Source organism: Macaca nemestrina, chromosome 10, assembly GCF_043159975.1.
Source record: "Macaca nemestrina isolate mMacNem1 chromosome 10, mMacNem.hap1, whole genome shotgun sequence".
Taxonomy (NCBI): domain Eukaryota; kingdom Metazoa; phylum Chordata; class Mammalia; order Primates; family Cercopithecidae; genus Macaca; species Macaca nemestrina.
This window is the reverse complement of record NC_092134.1, coordinates 78,042,189-78,062,377: the sequence shown is the minus strand read 5'-3', so window position 1 is coordinate 78,062,377 and position 20,189 is coordinate 78,042,189. Positions and strand designations below refer to the sequence as shown.

At 36.2% G+C, this 20,189-nt stretch overlaps 1 protein-coding gene across 1 annotated transcript; it reads left to right on the top strand.

Annotated features, from left to right (window-relative positions):
* Positions 1 to 7,142: 7,142 nt before the first annotated feature.
* LOC105474387 (olfactory receptor 6C65-like) lies at positions 7,143 to 8,078 on the top strand. Its single transcript, XM_011729003.2, has one exon. The coding sequence runs from the start codon at positions 7,143 to 7,145 to the stop codon at positions 8,076 to 8,078; it is 936 nt and encodes a 311-aa protein (XP_011727305.2).
* The last annotated feature ends 12,111 nt before the right edge of the window (positions 8,079 to 20,189 follow it).

Genomic DNA, 20,189 nt, shown 5'->3' with positions numbered 1-20,189 from the left:
TTGGCTTGACCCTGGTAGAGGGCTGCTTTTTTGGGTCAGATACATCAAGAAAATTATTCATAGTACAACAGAGTTAAGAGTGAAAAAATGGAAACATTGATGGACTTTGAACAAATGGCCAACTGTACCATTAAAGACCCTTACTCAATTTTAAAGCTGTGTAGATTTGGAAGCTAACTACTTAAGCGGATCCAGCAGGCTTCTTCTCAAGATGTTTGCCAAATTTTGAAGATGAATAGAGCAGAAGTTTGAAGAGATAATTTCTGCATTTCTAAAATGCCCAGACTCCTAGTGGTAGGAAGACATATATCTCACCTCCCACCCCAAGGTATTAACTGGAATCTTGAAAGAACCACACACTATGTACTGAATTAAGCCAAAGGTACATTGGATCTATCTATATAAATCCAGCTTCAGTTCAAAATCTAGCTTAATTCCAGTTCAGGTTAAGTTGTTCTCCTCATTTCTCTCTGCATAACATTGAAAACAATAACCTATCAGAAGCATAAAAGAATTTTTAAAATAAGGTTTAGTGCTCAGCAACACAAATAAGCAAGCAAAAATGTAGGGTTGCAAGACCAATAAAAGCAATAGAAATAAAACCACAGATGATCCAGACATGGGAGTTAGGACACAATGATCATAAAATTGTTATTATTTTTGTATGCTCAAGGGAATAAAAAAATTGATAAAATAATTAAAATATGATATTGCAATAGATTTGAAATATATAGAGAGGGATCATAAACTTAATAGCATTAAACAACAATATCTAAATTGAAGAATGCAGTAAATCACTTTAATAGCTAAAAGTATACATTTGAAGGTAGGCGTGAATAACAAATATCCAAAGTAAATAGAGAAAAGAAGAACATGGAGAATAAGATACATGTGGAACCATGATCCAAAGTTCTAATACATGTAATTTGGCATCCCAGAAGAAAAGTAGAAAGAATATAGGGGGCAGCAATATTCAAAACAGTAAGTGCAAAGAGTGTCCTAAAGTGCTAAAAGACATCAACCCAAAGATTCAAGAAGCTCAGTGAACCCCAAGTGAAAAACCACACTCAGTGGTATCTTCACTGGTATCCACTGAAAATGAATATAGGCAAAATCATTGTGAGTTCGAAACCCTAGATATGAATTTTTGTGTCTCTTCAGCTAGTAACTAAACATACTTTTGCTAAAGTCTGAGCCAATGCCATAGGGGAAATAGAATAACTAACAGAAGAATGATGCATAAATACCACATATGGTAGTCACTTCTACTATTTATCAATATCCCTTTCTTCTCAATTAAGATTCAGAAAGGAAAGGGAAAATATCACCAGGGTAAATTTCACATAAGAAATGTTTAATTCAGGTTGGAAAAAGTGAAAGAAAAAAAAAAAAAAGAAGGAACACTAAGGTCACCCAGAGAAAAAAACTATCCCATGAAGGATAAAGTTTATAAAAAGGAAGTATAGGCCGGGCGCGGTGGCTCACGCCTGTAATCCCAGCACTTTGGGAGGCCGAGGCGGGCGGATCACAAGGTCAGGAGATCGAGACCACGGTGAAACCCCGTCTCTACTAAAAATACAAAAAATTAGCCGGGCGCGGTTGTGGGCGCCTGTAGACCCAGCTACTCGGGAGGCTGAGGCAGGAGAATGGTGTGAACCCGGGAGGCGGAGCTTGCAGTGAGCCGAGATCGCGCCACTGCACTCCAGCCTGGGCAACAGAGCGAGACTCCGTCTCAAAAAAAAAAAAAAAAAAAAAAAAGGAAGTATAATGTATAACTTCTGAGAATAGATCATAAAGGGCATTGATACTTTTGCCTTGGTCTCTTGAATTACCTGTTCTGGGGAAAGAGCTGGATTTCCAGAACTCAGGATCTTAGAGTAGGTGCTAGATGGAATTGGTGCTCTTATGAGGCTGTAATACTGCATGGATTCCTTCAGTAGCTAGGAACTCCTTACAAAGCCCCCACAGATTTTATACTCCTATCTCTGAAAAGGGGGCACTGTCTGTTACTGCTTACACATCTGAAGGCCATGATGCAGCCAGTTCTTCGAATGAAGAAATAAGCTGATCCCTAGGGCTAATTGCCTCTGTAAAGTCAACTGCCACTGTTAGGACCATCAGACAGATACTCAGACTCCTCCCCGCACACACGAAAAAAGGGAAAAAATAAATTATCTCACCTTCTCCCACTTCTGATTTTGCTGTAGTGCCTCTTACTGGCAGTGCATATTAGGAAATCTGATGGTGAAAGAGACTGTAGTTTGCAGTATCTGATCCCTGATATTACAGAGTTAAATAATAAATGTTAGTTTTGGAGCTGAAAAATAATCAATAAAAATTAATATTTTCTGACATTTAGTATTATTTCTTTGTATTCATTATTATAGATATGTCTATTTGACTATTTTAGGCCATGAAATATAAGTAGAAATCCCGTGTCACTTATTAATGGCAGTATATAATGGCCTCTATGTTTATTTTCTACCTTATTTTCCTCCTGACAGTTGCTGATTATGTTTAAATTAGATTAACTTGGGTCCTGACCGGAGCAAGATGTAGAACAGAGTCTTCAGCTGGCCTTCACTTTATATGTGTTGGGAATGAAAAATAACTTTGGTTTAAGCCATTGAATTTTTTTTATATAAACCAGTAACATAGGTGTTTATTATCATTATCAAATATGCACTGTGTATAATTGTATGTGCTATACTTTTATCCAACTGGTAGTGCAATAGATTTGTTTATACCAGCATCACCATCAACACATGAGTAATGCATTGTCACACAACATTACAGCAATGTTGTGCTGCATGCAATGAATGTGGTTCAGTAGTGATGATGGCGACATTCCTGGGTGACAGGAAAATTTCAGCTCCATTATAATATGATTGGGACCATCATATATGCAGTCCATCATTCACAAACATTTTATGCAGTGTAGGACTTTTATACACACACACACACACACACACACACACACACACACTTATAGTTAGCTATTATGTATTTTTAAATGTGTTTTCCTTTTTCTTTTCTTTTTTTTTTTTTTCTTTTTTTGAGACAGAAACTCACTCTGTTGTCCAGGCTAGAATGCAGTGGTGCAATCTTGGCTCACTGCAGCCTCTGCTTTCTGGGTTCAAGCAATTCCCTTGCCTCAGCCACCTGAGTAGCTGGGATTGAAGGTGTGCACCACCATGCCCAGCTAGGTTTTGTATTTTTAGTAGAGATGGGGTTTCATGTTGACCAGGCTGGTCTAGAACTCCTGACCTCAGGTGGTCCACCCACCTCGGCCTCCCAAAGTGCTGGGATTACAGGTGTGAGCCACCTCGCCTGGCCTTAAATGTTTCAACTTTAATTATAGAATAAAGGGTCCATGTGCTGGTTTGTTACAGGGATAAGTTGTGTGACGCTGATGCTCGGGGTGCCAACAATCCCGTCACACTGAGGTAAGCACAGCACCCAACAGGTGGTTCTCCAGCCCATGCTGTCCTCCTGGCTACCCCAAATAGTGACTTCTAGTGTCTGTTCTTTCTTTATGGTTAGTCAATTACCCCAACACCATTTTTTTGAACACGGAGTCCTGTCTACATTGCCTATTTTTGTTGATTTTGTTGAAGATTGGATAGTTGTAGGTGAGCAACTTTATTTCTGGGTGATCTATTCAAGATTACTCGGTTGCTGGCAGAATCACATTTTCTGTGGCTGTGGAATTCATGGAAGCTGTTTACTTCAAAGTCAGCAATGGAGAGATACACTATAGCAAATTGGCAAGCAAGAGTCTTTTATAATATAACATAATCATGAGTGTCGATGCATCATCTTGGCCATATTGCATTGTTTAGAAGCAAGTCACAGGCCCTGCCCACACTTCTGGAGAAGAGATTATACAAGGCCATGAACACAAAGAGTTAGGTACTATGGGGACTATTTTAAAGTCACCTGCTACACCTTGGAAAAAAGATGTGTTCCTAGAAGCTTGGTGGTGAAAGTAAACAAACAAACAAAAAAGTATCTGAAACACTGAAATGGAAACATACTGAATATAACATGTAGAAAATATTAGAAAAGAAATGTATTAATATTTGGTTAGAAAATATTGTCCTTCTTTGAAAGTTCTCTTGAAATAAGACAGTCAGCCTAAGCCTCCAATATTTTCCCTTCATTCTAATAGATTCAGCACCTATAGCAAGTCCAGGTAAATACAAACATATAATCCTAAAAATGAAAATAATTTGAATCCAGTATCCATAACAAACATACTGTAAGAAAAAGATTAAAAATGAGGATGAATTCAGTAGTTGTAAACAATGTACTAGGTCCAAATTGTCTTGTATAAACTTTGCTTTCTTTGTTTTCTAATGTGAAAGAAACAATACTTAAGGAAGTCTTTAGATAATCAATTTCATGAGATTTATGTTTACATTATACTTTCTATTTTTACTGTGTCTTAATGGTGTGCCTATATACTAGTTAAAATATGCCATATTTTCTTTATTAACAAATGAAACACTTAAATAGCACATTTTATATCCTAGGGTCCTTTTCTTGTTCTATTTTCTGCTTCTTCACACGCTTACATGTAATTGAATTATATTACCTTGGCAGACATTTATTTCAGGTTAAAATAAAACTATGTTGACAATACATCCAAAATAATTATAATACTGTTATTTCCTCACTGCCGTTGTTTTCATTATACACTTCCCTAACATTTAAAGATTAAAAATAATAATTTCCAAAGGATGCTTAATTAAAATTATTCAACATAACCTCTATGTGCATTCATCACTACCATCTCTCTCCAGAGACATTTTAATTCTGTTTTACTGCAACAGTCTCCTATGAATATTTTCAAGGAGAAAGAAAAAAGCTGCTAAAAACAGTCTGTGTTGGGAGAATACTTTAAAAAAACAAGTTTTCCTGCGGGAAGGTGAAGAAAGGAAAAAAAATAGTAACAACAGACCTTTTTTTTCACAAGAGTTACTGAGAGTCACTTAAAATATTATATTAGAGAGTTTTCCTAGTATCCAGGCTCAGGACATTGTTATTTTCACGGAAATTTTGGGGAGAAAAAAGAGATACTGAATGCCTTGTTGAAGAGTCCTTTTACACTTCAAGGATATTCCGTCCCAAAGTTCCGTCCCAACGTTCCGTCCCAACTGTTTTCATTCATATGCCATGCAGTTCATCTTTTCCACTGGTGGTGTTTTTGGATTCTTACTTGTGATTTGAACCCTCTCCTTCTGATGATCTAAGAACTTCACTTAATTAACAAGTAAAATACACAACTTCATCATCTCTGTTTACCGATTTCCCTGTAAGTATTGTCCTGATTCTAACAAGGATCCACATTTCCTTCCTTCCTTCTTTCCTTCCTTGCTTGCTTCCTTCCTTCCTTCCTTTCTTCCTTCCTTCCTTCCTCCCTCCCTTCCTCCCTGCCTCCCTCCTTCCCTGCCTCCCTCCTTTCCTGCCTCCCTCCTTCCCTCCTTCCCTCCTTCCCTCCTTTCTTCCTCTTTTTGTTTCTGAGAGTCTCATTGATTGACACTCCAGGAAAGCTTGATCTTTCCTGGAGTGTCAGCAGTCTGCATCCAGAGTCTGCTGTAACCAGATGCAAACTGCCCATTTTGCTACTGCCCTTTCCCACTTCCATGGCCTCTAGCTTTACTACTAACAACAAACTAGTACTAGAGACACTGTTACTCAGTGAGTTTCAGACTTTCAGACTTTTGCCACTGATTGAGACACCCAGATTTTTCACCGTATTGTCAGCTCTTTCCTGGATCTCCAGCTGCAGGACCTTTTGGATACTTTACTGGTTGTAGCACCTCTGAACATCAACTGGGACTATGTCACCTATCAGGGCCTCTCCTACTTCTGGAAGAGAAAACAGAATTTTCAGCTGGACTTATTCCTACATTATGTTCCATCCCACTGTACATAACCAGGTTCATCTTTCCAAATTCCATCTCCTCGTTATATAAGTATGTTATTATGTAAGAAAATTAAAGGCAGAAACGAGTTGTGAAGCTTATGAAATGTTCCCAAAGTAAAGCATCAAACACTGATGCCAGTTAAAGTAAAACCACATAGCATTTGGGTTTTAGTAGTTAAACTGCTGCCATGTGGAATTATATTATTGTAAGTATATTTTCAATTACTTGCCTCATTTTTTCCATTTTTCTAATTAATTTATAACTTAGATGACTTAACTTTGGCTGTTAGAATATCTTCTATAGAATAATATTTAATTAGAAAGAAAAAACTTTGAAAAATTCTGTTGGTATTTTAGGATTATAGAAATATTAGTTTGATGGTCCTGATTTATTTATAAATTATTAATTCTCTAGGCAAGACTGAAATTAAATATCTTGAAATATTATGGAAAATAACTTTTAAAAACACTTCAAAATGTTTTATTTTCAGACAATCAGGACATGTGATCCTTGGTATAGTATCTTAATAATAACAAAAGAATATTTCACATTTTGATGTTTTTTATGTTTCTAGTTTTCGTATACATATGATCAAATTTTTTTTTTCTTTTTGAGATGGAGTCTTGCTGTGTCACCCAGGCTGGAGTGCAGTGGTACAATCTTGGCTCACTGCAACCTCCGTCTCCTGGGTTCAAATGATTCTCCTGCCTCAGCCTCCCAAGTAACTGGGATTACAGGCACCTGCCACCATGCCAGGCTGATTTTTATATTTTTAGTAGAAACAGGGTTTCACCATGTTGGCCAGGCTGGTCTTGAACTCCTGGCCTCAAGTGATCTGCCTGCCTCGGCCTTCCATAGTGCTGAGATTACAGGTGTGAGCCATTGTACCCAGCCAATCAATTTTTTTAAGAGAAAGTAAAACACAGTTGGTAAGCATATTTTTCTTATTTATTAAATCTATCAAGTAACACACTCAATATTAAATGGCTAGTGACCAGCAAGGCAAGTACCAGACATAGATTTGTTTTTGTTATGGTTAACACATATTGTTATAATTCAGTATAACTTGGTTGGCTGATTTTTCTTTTGGTTTATTATAGGCCTTATATGATTTCTAACCCAGCAGATGTGATAAAATGTAACCTTGAACTCACTAAATCATTGTTTCTTGTTTTCCTTTATAGACCTGGTAGCAGTCAACAATAAGCAATGAGAAATTACACATCTGTGAAACAGTTCATTCTTCTGGGATTCACAGATGACCCAAAGCTAAATGTTTTGATTTTTATATTTCTATTTTTTACATATATACTGAGTATAACTGGGAACCTGACAATTATTACCCTCACTTTGATAGATGTGCACCTAAAAACGCCCATGTACTTTTTCCTTAGGAATTTCTCCTTTCTAGAAATCTCATTCACAACAGTTTGTATTCCTAGGCTTCTGGTCAGCATCATAACAGGGGATATGACCATTTCTTATAATTCTTGCATGGCCCAGGTGTTTTTCTTTATACTCCTCGGTTCAACAGAATTTTTCCTTTTGACTGCTATGTCCTATGATCGTTATGTTGCTATCTGTAAGCCACTGCACTACACAACAATAATGAACAGCAGAGTCTGCATCCAGCTTGTAATTAGCTCTTGGCTAGCTGGATTTCTCATTATCTTTCCACCTGTGATCATGGGGCTTCAACTGGATTTCTGTGACTCCAACATCATTGATCACTTTACCTGTGATTCCTCTCCTATGCTACTGATCTCCTGCACAGACACAGCCTTTCTAGAGTTCATGGGATTTTTCCTGGCCATATTCACTCTCATGGTAACCTTAACATTAGTGACTCTTTCCTATGTATTCATCCTTAAGACAATTCTGAGACTTCCTTCTGCTGAACAAAGGAAAAAGGCCTTTTCCACTTGTTCTTCACACATGATTGTTGTCTCCGTTTCTTATGGAAGCTGCATTTTCATGTATGTCAAAACGTCAGCAAAAGAAGGAGTGGCTTTGACCAAGGGTGTAGCGGTGCTCAATACCTCTGTTGCCCCAGTGTTAAATCCTTTTATTTACTCCCTAAGGAACCAGCAGGTAAAACAGTCCTTTCAGAACTTGATCAAAAAATGTTTTTCAAATAAATTTTAGTCACAAAGAAATGTATAGCCTGAACTTGAAATGGAAACTTATCTGTAACATAATACTGACATTGTTCTATATCTCCATCCAGTACCATTAATATATTCAACTATTTTTCCTTCAGGATTTTTTCTTCTATCCCATTTTGACCTCACTTGGCTTGATAACCCATTTATATTTACATGCTGAGAACATTTAGGTGTTGTGTTTTCTTGTTTGTTTGTTTGTTTGTTTTTTGAGATGGAGTCTCACGCTGTTGCCCGGGCTGGAGTGCAATGGTGCGAACTCGGCTCACTGCAACCTCTGCCTCTTGGGTTCAAGTGATTCTCCTGCCTCAGCCTTCTGAGTAGCTGGGATTACAGGCACCTGCCACCACACCCAGCTAATTTTTTGTAGTTTAGTAGAGATATGGTTTCACTATGTTGGCCAAGCTGCAGAATTTAGTTTTAAACAATCATTGAAAGACTTTCCCTTTGATCACCAAGAAAAAAACTTAAAAAAAAAATTACCATCAAGCTAATCTGAAAAATTATTTATCCCAGTGCATTAGCACACTGTACCGAAATAAGTTCTTCTGTGAGGTGAAGTCTCCTACCTCTAGTATATTTATATTTCTCCTTTAATCTCATTTGGTTTTTGCATTATAAATGTTTACATATGCTATTTGGTACATTGGCATTCTATGTCCTCAGTGTGAATTCCATTCTTTAATATTATAAAATATCTTGCTCGATGTCTTTTCTTGGCTCAAATGCCAAAAGTACTTCAAAACCGGTTCTGATATTTCTGTTAGGCCCCAGTACTCTTACCACAAAGCACCCTTAATGAACTACACTGATGATAGCCCATTTCTTTCTGTTAATTTACTCATGCTGGGTCAGGAGTTTACCTGCAGCTCCTTTGAAAAGAATCTGGCTTGCCTTTCTCTCTTTTGATTTTACTAGCCCTTTAAACCCCTGTGCTTTCTATCTCCCAAGTGGTTCTTAAAATTTCTAGTATACTAATGACGCTCTCGACTGTATTTATATGGTTGCATTCTTTTTAAAACATTTTGATATTTTTATGGTCAATGCAGAGTATGGGATTAAGTATGTTTACACTGTCTGCACCTTGATATAAACTTTTCCTATAAGAGGTTCTTAATGGTAGTTATACACTTGTAAGAATAAAAATGTGTTTAGTATTTATCAATTTGCTTTTTTCCTATCTTCTTCCACAAACAATGCATGAACCCATGAAATCATTTAATTTACTATCAGATCACTTTTCCTTAATATGTGTTCAAATTCCTAGTTCTTGGGTTCTCTTTTCTCCCCCGTTTAAAAAATGAGTTATTCAAACAAGTGTTTGTAGAAACAAGGTTATATGTAATCAAAAGCAGATGAACGAAGACTAACACATTCGATCTGAGAGAGAGTATGAATGTCTAAATGTCTAAAATAGCCATATGATATTTGCATCTGTGTATCTGAGCAAAATGATTTACTACATCTGCTTATACGAAGTGTTTTGTTAAACTGGTAATAAGTTCAGTTAGAATTGATAAGAATACTGGACTCCTTTAGGCATCATAGAGCTAAATATTCCAGCTAATCAAAAATTACATTTTTATTTCTCATTGCTTTACAAAGCTTTTTATTTTTCTGGTAGTTGCTTAGCATATTCTATGCAAATCTGAATTTGCTTTGCATCTATTGATGTGGATATGGCTCAAGCAATGTGATGCTCAATAAAGGCCAGATCCTTCAGTGCATGTGGGCAGAGAGAAAGGATATGCTGTGTAATGTTTAACAACCAGTCCTCCAAAAAATAAAAACCTGACATAATTATAAATTTTAGTGCCAATTCTATATACCAATTGATTTTCATGCAATATTTTATTGACTTTTACCAAACTTGTGTTCATAAGCAATTTATTTTTGCAATTCAACCGCAGTTTGACAAATGGAATTGTATTTCAATCTGCGAACTCTTTTTCTATAAATTTACTGTCATTAAATCTGAGAATTAATGAGTTTTGAATTATATTAATTTTAAATGTAATTTATTTAATTACTAGTTTTTATAATTTATATTAGAATTATGTATGACTTTTTAAAATAACTGCCTGCCAAAAGTCCTAAAAACTAAATGTAATGGGATCTTTAGGGTGTCACTTTTCTGGCTGGAAACCTCTGTGGCTAGTGGCACCTTTGCCTGAGTTCTTGCCGTGAGTCCAGGAGAATGAGGTAGGCATACAAGTGGAGGGTGAGCAAGATGAAGAGAAGCTTTATTGAGTGATAGAACAGCTCAGAGGAGACCAGCAGGGGGCAGCTCCTCTCTGTAGGCAGGTTGTCTCATCCAGAGTTCAGCTCTCAGCAGAGAGGAGGCCCTGAATTGGGAGGCTCCTCTCTGCCGTCAGGTAGTCTAGTGGTCTCTGCAGCTCTCAGCAGAGTGGGTAGCTCCTCCCTTCAGCTGGTCCTCTAGTCATCTCCAGCTATCAGCAGAGAGGGTAGCTCCTCACTTCAACCAGTCCTCTGGCCACCCTCTCCATCCTCTGCCCCATTCTGGCTGAGCCCGGGGCTTTTATGGACCCCAGAGGAGAGGAAGTACATGCAGATTGGTCCATGGGCAGCCATCAGCAGCAGAAGAGGCACGACAAGTTCCCACTCCAGTCTGCCGTCTACAGGACTGACAGCCCGGTGCCCAGTCTTCAGGCCATCCCTGGCCTGAAGGTGGGGCCTTACAGGGGCACCACCCCCTTCCTCCCAGTAGCCTGTCTGCCTACAGTAGCTATCCATGGCACCCAGACTGCTGGCACCAAGGGGCACCCAGACGCCCCCACCACCCCTCAGCTTCTCCTCCTGTGCTACTCTGCACCCAAAGTCCAGAGGGGGCCCAGTCCACTGGGGGCTGGCATGTCAGCAGTGCCCCCAGCATGAGCATACCCGGCCAGACTGTGACAGCGCCTGGGTCAGCCCCAGCACCACTCCGAGATCTGAGCGGGCATTAGGAGCGGGGAGAGGACAGGCAGCAGGAGCAGGCACCTCCGAGCCTGCAAAGGCAAAGAGAGCCTTCCCAGGCCACCCAAGAGTGCGGGGATTGCTGGGCGTGCAGCCCAGGTTTGGACGGCTACAGCCGCGCTGAGGGACCGGGCTCCTGCCTGCTCCGTGGAGCCAGAGTCCCAGGTCTACAACCCTGGTTTAGGCGGGCACCCGGGAAGCTCCTGCCCCAACTCGGAATGAGCGGGGCTGTCACTTGTCCTGGACTCCCGCCGGCTCCACTGAGCGTGCAGGCCGCTGTGGCGCCTCCCTGCTGCAGCTGGCTTGAGGACAGCAGCTGCTGCCATCACAAACACTGTGGCATCATCCTCTATACTCAAAATTCAGAATAGAAAGGGTTATATTAGGTCATCGACTAAAAAGTGTACCCACCCTACACCTCAATTTATTTTTTGTTCACTATGCACATTAAACCAATTTTCCAATCTTTCTTTATATCATGCTACTAAATGTACACTTTAAAGTAGTATTTTGATCTGCAAGTAACCATCTTCCTATAATAAATAATATTATAACAACCTCTTTATTAAAGCATACTTACAATGTTTTCTCAAGTTCTTGGCTTTAATCATGGCTAATTAAATATTATATACTTCAAACTTAAAGTAGCTGTTATACTTTAACAATTTTTTCTTCATATGCCATCTGTATTATTTAATTATATACCTTTAATAGTTTTGTTGTAACTTTATTTTACAAACATTAAACCTCTTAAAATCTTTAAGAAGTATCTAACATCTTATGACCATTAAATAATCTTAGTTCTGATTTAATTTAAAATACTTGTAAGTTTGATGGAGTTCTTGGATTAAATATCAACTAAATATGTCTCAAAATAACTAGTGTAAAAGGGATATTATAAATGTCTTTTTATATCAAAGCAGAGGATAGTGAATTGGCATCTGTGGGAAAATTGTTGACTGGAAATAGGAAGAAGGGATTATGAGATTTAACAAATAATGTAGCCTTCTAACGGTATTCCAGAAGATGTAAAAGCTATGCAAGCGGCTAACTTTATCATGACTGCGTTCTATTACCCAAGAGTGAGCTCAATACGTAATAAATATGTTAAAAGTTATCTAATAAATAAGCAGTAATTTTTATTATAATCATATTTTCTACATTTTCAATCAGTGGGAAAACATAAAACCTTAAAGACAATCTTGACATTTGATTCAGTGTAATGAGAACCTTGGCCTAAGTCTAGAACATCACAATGAATTTTTGACATTTTCCTTAAGATTAAAGATAGACCTACTTGTTCACAGCATAGTCTGTGTCATCTAGAGGCTGCCAATATCTAGTACTCCACTATTAAGTTTCTTCTCATTGTAAAGTTATAAGATATTTATGAATCTGTAAATCTTCCTATATCTTCTGCTTTGTTTTTAGGCCACTATTACCTAAGTATTCTATTCTAAAATGTGTGTTAATTCAGACTATTGTTTAGCTCCCAGTGTCTTGAGAACACTAATCTCCTTTTGTTTATTCATTTAATAAATCCTGAGCTAGTAATATTATTATTCAAGCCAGCCATTATTCTGTTTCCTCCATTCAGAGGAATATTAATAGGAACATAAATAGAATATGCTAGCCATTATTGTTTTCTCCATTTAGAGGAATAGTAAAAGGAATATTAATAGAATAAGCAAGCCATTATTCTGTTTCCTCCATTTAGAGGAAACAGAGCTTAAATAATAAGCTTTGCAGGCTATCCTCCATGTAGAGGAAACAGAATAATGGCCAGTTTGAATAATAATATCACCACACCCAAAATATGATCTTGCGTATCAGGCTTGGGGAGATGTTACCTTCACCTCTACTTCAACTATAATTTATTTCATTTTAAATGCCAGGATAATACTTCCTTCAGTAGAAATAGGTAGAGTATCCAATGACTTCAGACCCTTAGAGAAATTTGATTGGATGTGCAGAAATGGGTGCCCTTCTTGTGAACATAGTAGAGGTACTCCTGGGATTTTACCTGTTCACATACCCTTCTTGTGAACATAGTAGAGGTACTGCTGGGATTTTTATTTTCTGTCCATATATTGAATATTTGGTTACAAATGCAAGGAAATGCAAGGAAGAAGAAACAGAACAATACGCAGAGGTTTTTTGAAAAATCCTGAAGCTTTAAGTAAATTTAAAAAGCAACTAGAAATGACATTTTGACTAATCCAGTCATGTTTACCTTAAAAGTATGTATATTCTTAATTGTTATTTCAGGAATATAATTTTTCTGCTTAATAGTATATGCTTATGCTTTATACAAGTAATCTCAATTATGTACAATATTAAGTATTAGTGAGTTTAAACCACACAATTATGACATTTCATAATATCAAAATATATAAATAGCAGGAAAATTTAAAAACCATTACATTCCTATAGTTTTAAGCAACAAGTTTCAAGTTTCTTCTTTATAGCATGAGTTGCAACTCATGGTACTGAATGACATTTTGTGTTCTTGTGGAGATATCCTATACAGTTGTTTGTAATATAATCAATATCAGAAAAAATATAATTGTTTTTACACAAGATTCAAAACAATTTGATGCATTTTTAACACAGTAGATATACCTTATGTATTTAGTTTTACACGGTGTGAATTTTTCATGTGGTGAAAGTCAGTACCCATAATATAAAGGCAAGAGACTAAAAGAAACTGCAACTCTGGGTTCACAAAGAACATAGATAATAGGAAGGGGCAAATATCTCCCTCTTAGCAATCTTGTAGGTAAAAATCGGTGACAAATATATTCACATAATAAATTATCTAATCCTGAGAAAATATTCCGTTTGAAAGTGCTAAAGTCTCTGAAGAATACCAGAACCAGATGAGACTTTACAAACTCAGAAAAGCTGTCCGGATCCGGATCTTTAAGTATTTTAAAAAATTATGCTAAGTGGCAGCACATTTAAGCTTTTGTGGAAAATAACTAAACTTGAACAAAGAAGTAACATCATAACATCAAGGATGATATCAGAAGAAAAAAAATGAAGGAAAAACAATCTTGCCTCATCTAAAATGTATCTTGAGTATCAAACTAATTTATCACCACTGGAGAAAAGAACACACAGTAATGTGAATTCATGTTATATTGGTCTAGAAATAGGATTAATAAAACACTTGCAGCTTACTAAAATACAGTTAGAATTAAATAAAATACTACTTTACATAACAAACAGTAGCTTTATGATAGGTAGCTGGTAAATAAAAACATATTCAAGAAGAGTACATTTTACAGTCTTACAGGAGATTATCATAGATGATTAACTAAACTAGAATGTCTTCCATTACAACATTAGAATTAGAGTAAAAACCACTTCCAGATTAAATATCTCTGCAAACCATTATTAGGGACAGACTACTCTACCAGATTAAGGAGTGGGCTGACTTTTTTAACTCTAAACTTTTAAATAGGGGAGGTAAAATACATGCTTATTCAAAAGTTTTAAAAAATTAAAACTATCAAGGGAAAGCAAAATAAAATATCAAAAAGTATTGAAATGAATATCGAAGTATTGAAAAATGCTGGCAAATGAACTCTCAGAATGTTATTTGAAAAGTTTCAATCTAAGAGGCTTAATTTTATTTTCAGGAAGTATGTTGAATATTCAGAAGAGAGATATTTGTATTGTAATATATGAGAATGTAATGAAAGAAATATACAAATAATGAATTAATATGTGAGATAATAAATAATAAAGTTGTTAAAAAATATTGTGGGTCTATGTACCACAAAATCATTTTATTGTAAAAGAAAAGATAACAATGATGCTCTTAAAATGCGTGTTTGTGTGTGTGTGTGTGTTTAAGTGTCTTTACTGGTGCTATAGCTTTCTTATTTCTTCATTTATTTTGTAGCTAAAATAAAGAGTAACATAATAAAGAAAGAAAGTAATAAGTAATAAGAAATTGCAAGGCAGTAATAGACTTTATTCTTCTTGGATTGACAAGTGACCCACAGTGGCAGGTTGTGCTTTTCATATTTCTTGTTACCTACATGCTAAGTGGGACTGGGAATCTGATCTTTATCACTCTCTCACCCTTTCAGATCCCCATCTGCAGACTCCCATGTATTTCTTCCTTCAGAACTTCTCATTCCTGGAAATGTCATTCATGTCTGTCTGCAGTCCCAGATTCCTTGTCACCATCGTGACTGGAGACATAACCATTTCTATAATGGTTATGTGTCTCAGCTATTTTTTTCATCTTCTTGGCGGTGACCGAATTTTACCTTCTGGCTGCCATGTCCTTTGACTGCTACCTGACTTCTAACGAGTTTTCTATAAATGAAGAGATAAATTATTTATATGTTAGTTTTCCTTTATTGCCAAACCTGTGATACTGCCTTCATCTTTTCATTGTCTCTTGCACAGTTTCAACATCTTCCCCCATCCAAGCAAATGACTTTTGGAGGCCTTTGAGAACTGCAAAAAAATGAGTTCAGGCCTACTACCTATAGTTACTGAGTCCCTCAAAATCAATGTGTCATTAATAAAATTAATTATTGGGACTCAGTAGCTGTGAGTCTGACTAGGTATAAGGTAGGCGGATTTGGTATTGCCACCTTGATTTTCAGCCTGGTCTGATTATCTTGATTAATGTAAATGACTGTAGAAAATCTAATTCCTTGGCAAATAGTTTTCATTATTGGTCAAAGAAGAGGCTGTCTTTAACAATCACGTACTTCTTACCTTTCTGCTTTCATGGAATGACTTACATGTTTTTTCAAATTCTAACAATAGCAACAGAAAACTAAAATTATGATTATTTTGTTTACAAATTCCTTACTATAACACACAATTTACAAAGAAAATGAAAAAATGCAAGCCTTTTTGTAAGACTATAATACATATGTATTATATATGATATATACCTTATATGTACACATATGTATATATGTATTATATGATATATACATTCTATTTACATATGTACATATATGTATATATCATTATAAGCATATGTACACATATGTATATATGTATATAGAATGTATATGTCATATATAATTAATAGTTATAGATATCTATAGATAGATATAGACACTAATAGATATCAGGCAAATAACAGAGTTAGGAAAATTCTATCCTCTTAGTCAAAATTTATCTGATGAAGTTCATTATAATCGTTAATAAGTGGAAATAAATGAAAATTAGTATAAATCTTTCCAGAGCAAAACTTTTGCTTGCTAAAATCTGCTATTGAAGCCTTCTGTGGATTTCTCCCCATCCCTGGACAGGCCCTGGTGTGTGATGTTCCCTCCCTGTGTCCATGTGTTCTCATTACAATGCAGTATTTTAAGAACATTTTGTGTTAGCCCTCTTGCATCAGCAAGCCACACCAGGAAAGCAGGTTTCTGTCCCCATGGCTGCCACTTTGCTGGGAAATGGGGGATATTAGGTAAGTAAATGCAACACCACAATGTTTTCTTACCAAAATGTAGCTACCTTTTTCTTCATTAAGCACTCCTCTTGTTGCTTTGTTTTTTATTAGATTCCAGAGTTCCAAAAAATTAACTTCTCTCAGTTTTGCCAGCTTAATGTCTTCTTCAGTGGAGAGACTGATTATTTAACTTCCCAATCTGTTATTTTCTGTCACCCAAAGCAAAACTTTTTAATTTTCATGATGGCCAATTCAGCCTTTTTTTCTTTTTTGAATTGTTCATGAAGCAGTGACCTTTAAATAATGGACAAAAATACTCTTTCCAAGTGTATGTTTTTCACAGATTCGTTCTGTATGTTTTCTTTAAAGTGAGCTTTTTTAAAAAGAAACAAGAAAATAAATGAGAAGAAAGCAAAACATAACATTTAGTTGAATATTTACACTGAGTGAATACACTGCTCAGAGGTCAGGTATTATGTGGCTAATAACGGTATAAGAATTAGACAGCTTCTCCAGGTAGACTCGGGCTATTCGGTTTCATCTAGTGTTAACCACTGTCTAATAATCTGAGAGTGTTGCTTACCATAATTATGACTTACATACCCATACATATTTCCTATTATTCAAGGTAACATGTACTGTTTTAGCTTTAATTATCATGGTAGAGCACGGACCTTACGATCTGGCATTCCCACATCGCCATTAAATGAAGCCTAGAATGCATTATGCTAATGACCTAACTAAAGTAAACTATAAAATGCTAAATCTTGGGTCACACATTTTATCTATTCTCTCTAAATCCACAAATGCTAAGCATTTAAGAAATCTGTAACATTTCACTAAGTCACTCAAATAAAAATGCTTGGTTTTCTCCATAGAGAAAATTATTTCTTTATCTTTACTTGTGCTATAGAATCTTCAGATTGGGATTTTGTTTAAGCCCCAGTTGCTGTACATTCCAACCTCCTAATTCATATTTTCTCATAGATATCTACTACAGAGCCAACGTGAATCTCTTTTCAGTTGAAAAAAAATCAGAATGATAATTTTAAAAACCAGTCAAGAGATCATTATTTTGTCAGTCTTTCCCTTTATGTCTTGCAAAGTTTAACATTATATGCAAAATTCTATATTCTTCCAATATTTAATGTCTCCCAAGAGAACCCAATTAAAATGTTGCCAAAATTAATAGCGTTGTGGATACACTAGTTTTTCTGTCTCCAGGGAGGGTCTTATTATATTTCCCTCAAAAACAACCTCCACTCTAACACTGTATCCAAAAACACACAAAATGTGCCTTTCTATTTCTTTTAGAGAAAAAAAGCTTTTTGGAAAGCTTGTATCACTGAGCAATGTCAGAGAAAATATGAAACAGTTGACATTTAAATGCAAAAAAAAATTTTTCAAAATATGCCAACTGCATTTTCTCATCCTCACCGAGAGTGGCTTTTAGGTTGAGAAACAGATGGTTTACAACAAGGGGGCATCTGGAAAAAATCTTCAAAAATTTAATAATTGAACAGCTGTACAAAAATGAATTAGTTTGATAAAAGGTGTAAAACTGACCCTTTTCTAGCTAAAACATTATGTTTCTCTTATTTAAACCATGACTTGAATCTATCAAGGACTAACATAAGAGTGTATTTCTTCTTTTTTCATGTTGTTAATTCATCTTCCTAAATCGCAGAACTCTTGACAGCTACTCTTTTTGAAATGTACCATGAAGGCATTTTGTCAATTCTTTTTTTTTTTAGTTTTTATTATCAATGCTTGTATTGTTTTGTCTCTCCAAGTCTTTTTGTTTTTTGGTATGCATTACATTTATTTAAACTTACTGAAATTAACACCATCATCATTACTTCCTTTTCTGAGATCTTAGTTATTTAGCATGGATGTTTTCTTAATCCTGAGGAGTCACATCCTGTGTCTGTTTGCATGTTATCTGGTATACCTGCTCTAATCAAAGATGATGAAAACAATGTCCCAGAACAATCTTAGCAGAGAAATTGAGAAATCGCCTGAGCATCTTTTATCATGTTAACATGTGGCCAGCCAGGTAGCTAGCTGCTTAATCAAGGGCATCACTAGCATCCTAGCCCCTCTGTTTGAAGGAGCTCCTTACATTTTGTACAGGGAATCACAGGGTCCCCACAGCATGATTTTCAACTGGTCACCAGATATCCTTGAAGCATCAAAGATGCCCATTTGAATTTGAAATTTAAAGACAATCCCGTCAAGAGCATGAAAATAACTTTGTGTTGTATGACAGAAAAGTATGTCACAATATTCAACAGCCAAGTACCTATCCAGGAACCTTTGACACCACATTTTACATCAAATTGTCTATAAAAATGAGACAGATGTCATAAGAGAACAAAACCTCACGGATGTAGTTTAAACTTCAACATAGATCTCCGAGTCTCTTTAAATTCGTCACAGCTTAGTTCAGAAGCATACAAATACCTGCTTAACGAAGGAGTTAGACATCATTTTCTTAGATAAACCTCAGCCGGTATGACTTATTGCAGGGATGCAAGACCCAGGATGCATGACCGCATTTCAATATCATCTTTACCCTTCCTAATACCTCACACTTTGACTTTGTTCATTAAATCAGATTATTCTCATGGTTCACTCCAAATTGGTCAAGATGATTTATCTATTCCTAGTACTGGTAGCAGCAGATGATGCTGAGCAATTCATATTTGGGATGTTGATTATGTACTTCACTGAAATTCCTATTTTGTTGGCATAGACCGCTACAGGTACCTATATCAATCAAAATGTACTAATTCAGAATAACTGATGCATGCATGCAGAGTTTGGTCCATAGAACTAAAACAAACACTGCATTGATTGACTATATTTAAAAAGTCCAATTGGGACTTTTATACTGTGATCTTCTTCATTAATAAAGGTCGGCATTGTGTTTATGTCAACTTCAATCAGAAAGGAGCTAAGAGGATCAGTTTTGCCTAAAGCAAGAGGAGATGGAGTTCAATTAATTTCCCATAAGTATAGTATTTTTCTGTGTTTTTTTGTTTGTTTGTTTTTGCTATGAAAAGAAATCAAGGCTCATTTTCTAAATTGAATTACAACTCAAAATATTTTCTTTTCTTTTCTTTTTTTTTTTTTTTTTTCTTTAAGACGGCTCTATCACCCAGGCTGGAGTGCAGTGGTGAGATCTCGGCTCACTGTAAACTCTGCCTCCTGGGTTCATGCCATTCTCCTGCCTGAGCCTCCCGAGTAGCTGGGATTACAGGCACACACCACCACGCCTGGCTAATTTTTCTGTGTGTGTGTGTGTTTTTTTTTTCCAGTAGAGACGGGGTTTCACTGTGTTGGTCAGGCTGGTCTCGAACTCCTGACCTCGTGATCCACCCACCTCAGCCTCCCAAAGTGCTGGGATTACAGGCGTGAGCCACCACGCCCAGCCAAAAGTCTGTTTTCTAAAGACAATATTAACATTTGTGTTTTATGGCCTTTAAGTTTTCAAAATTACTATGTATTTTGATAACTTGTTCAATATTCCACAAACAGAACAAAGCAAGCAAAATATTTATTATTTCCTATTTTATAACTATAAAAAACCTTTCTGTACATTAAGTAATCAAAACTATACAGCAGAGAATTATCAAAGATAAAATTTAAATGTTTTTTAAAGTAATAAAACACAAATTAATA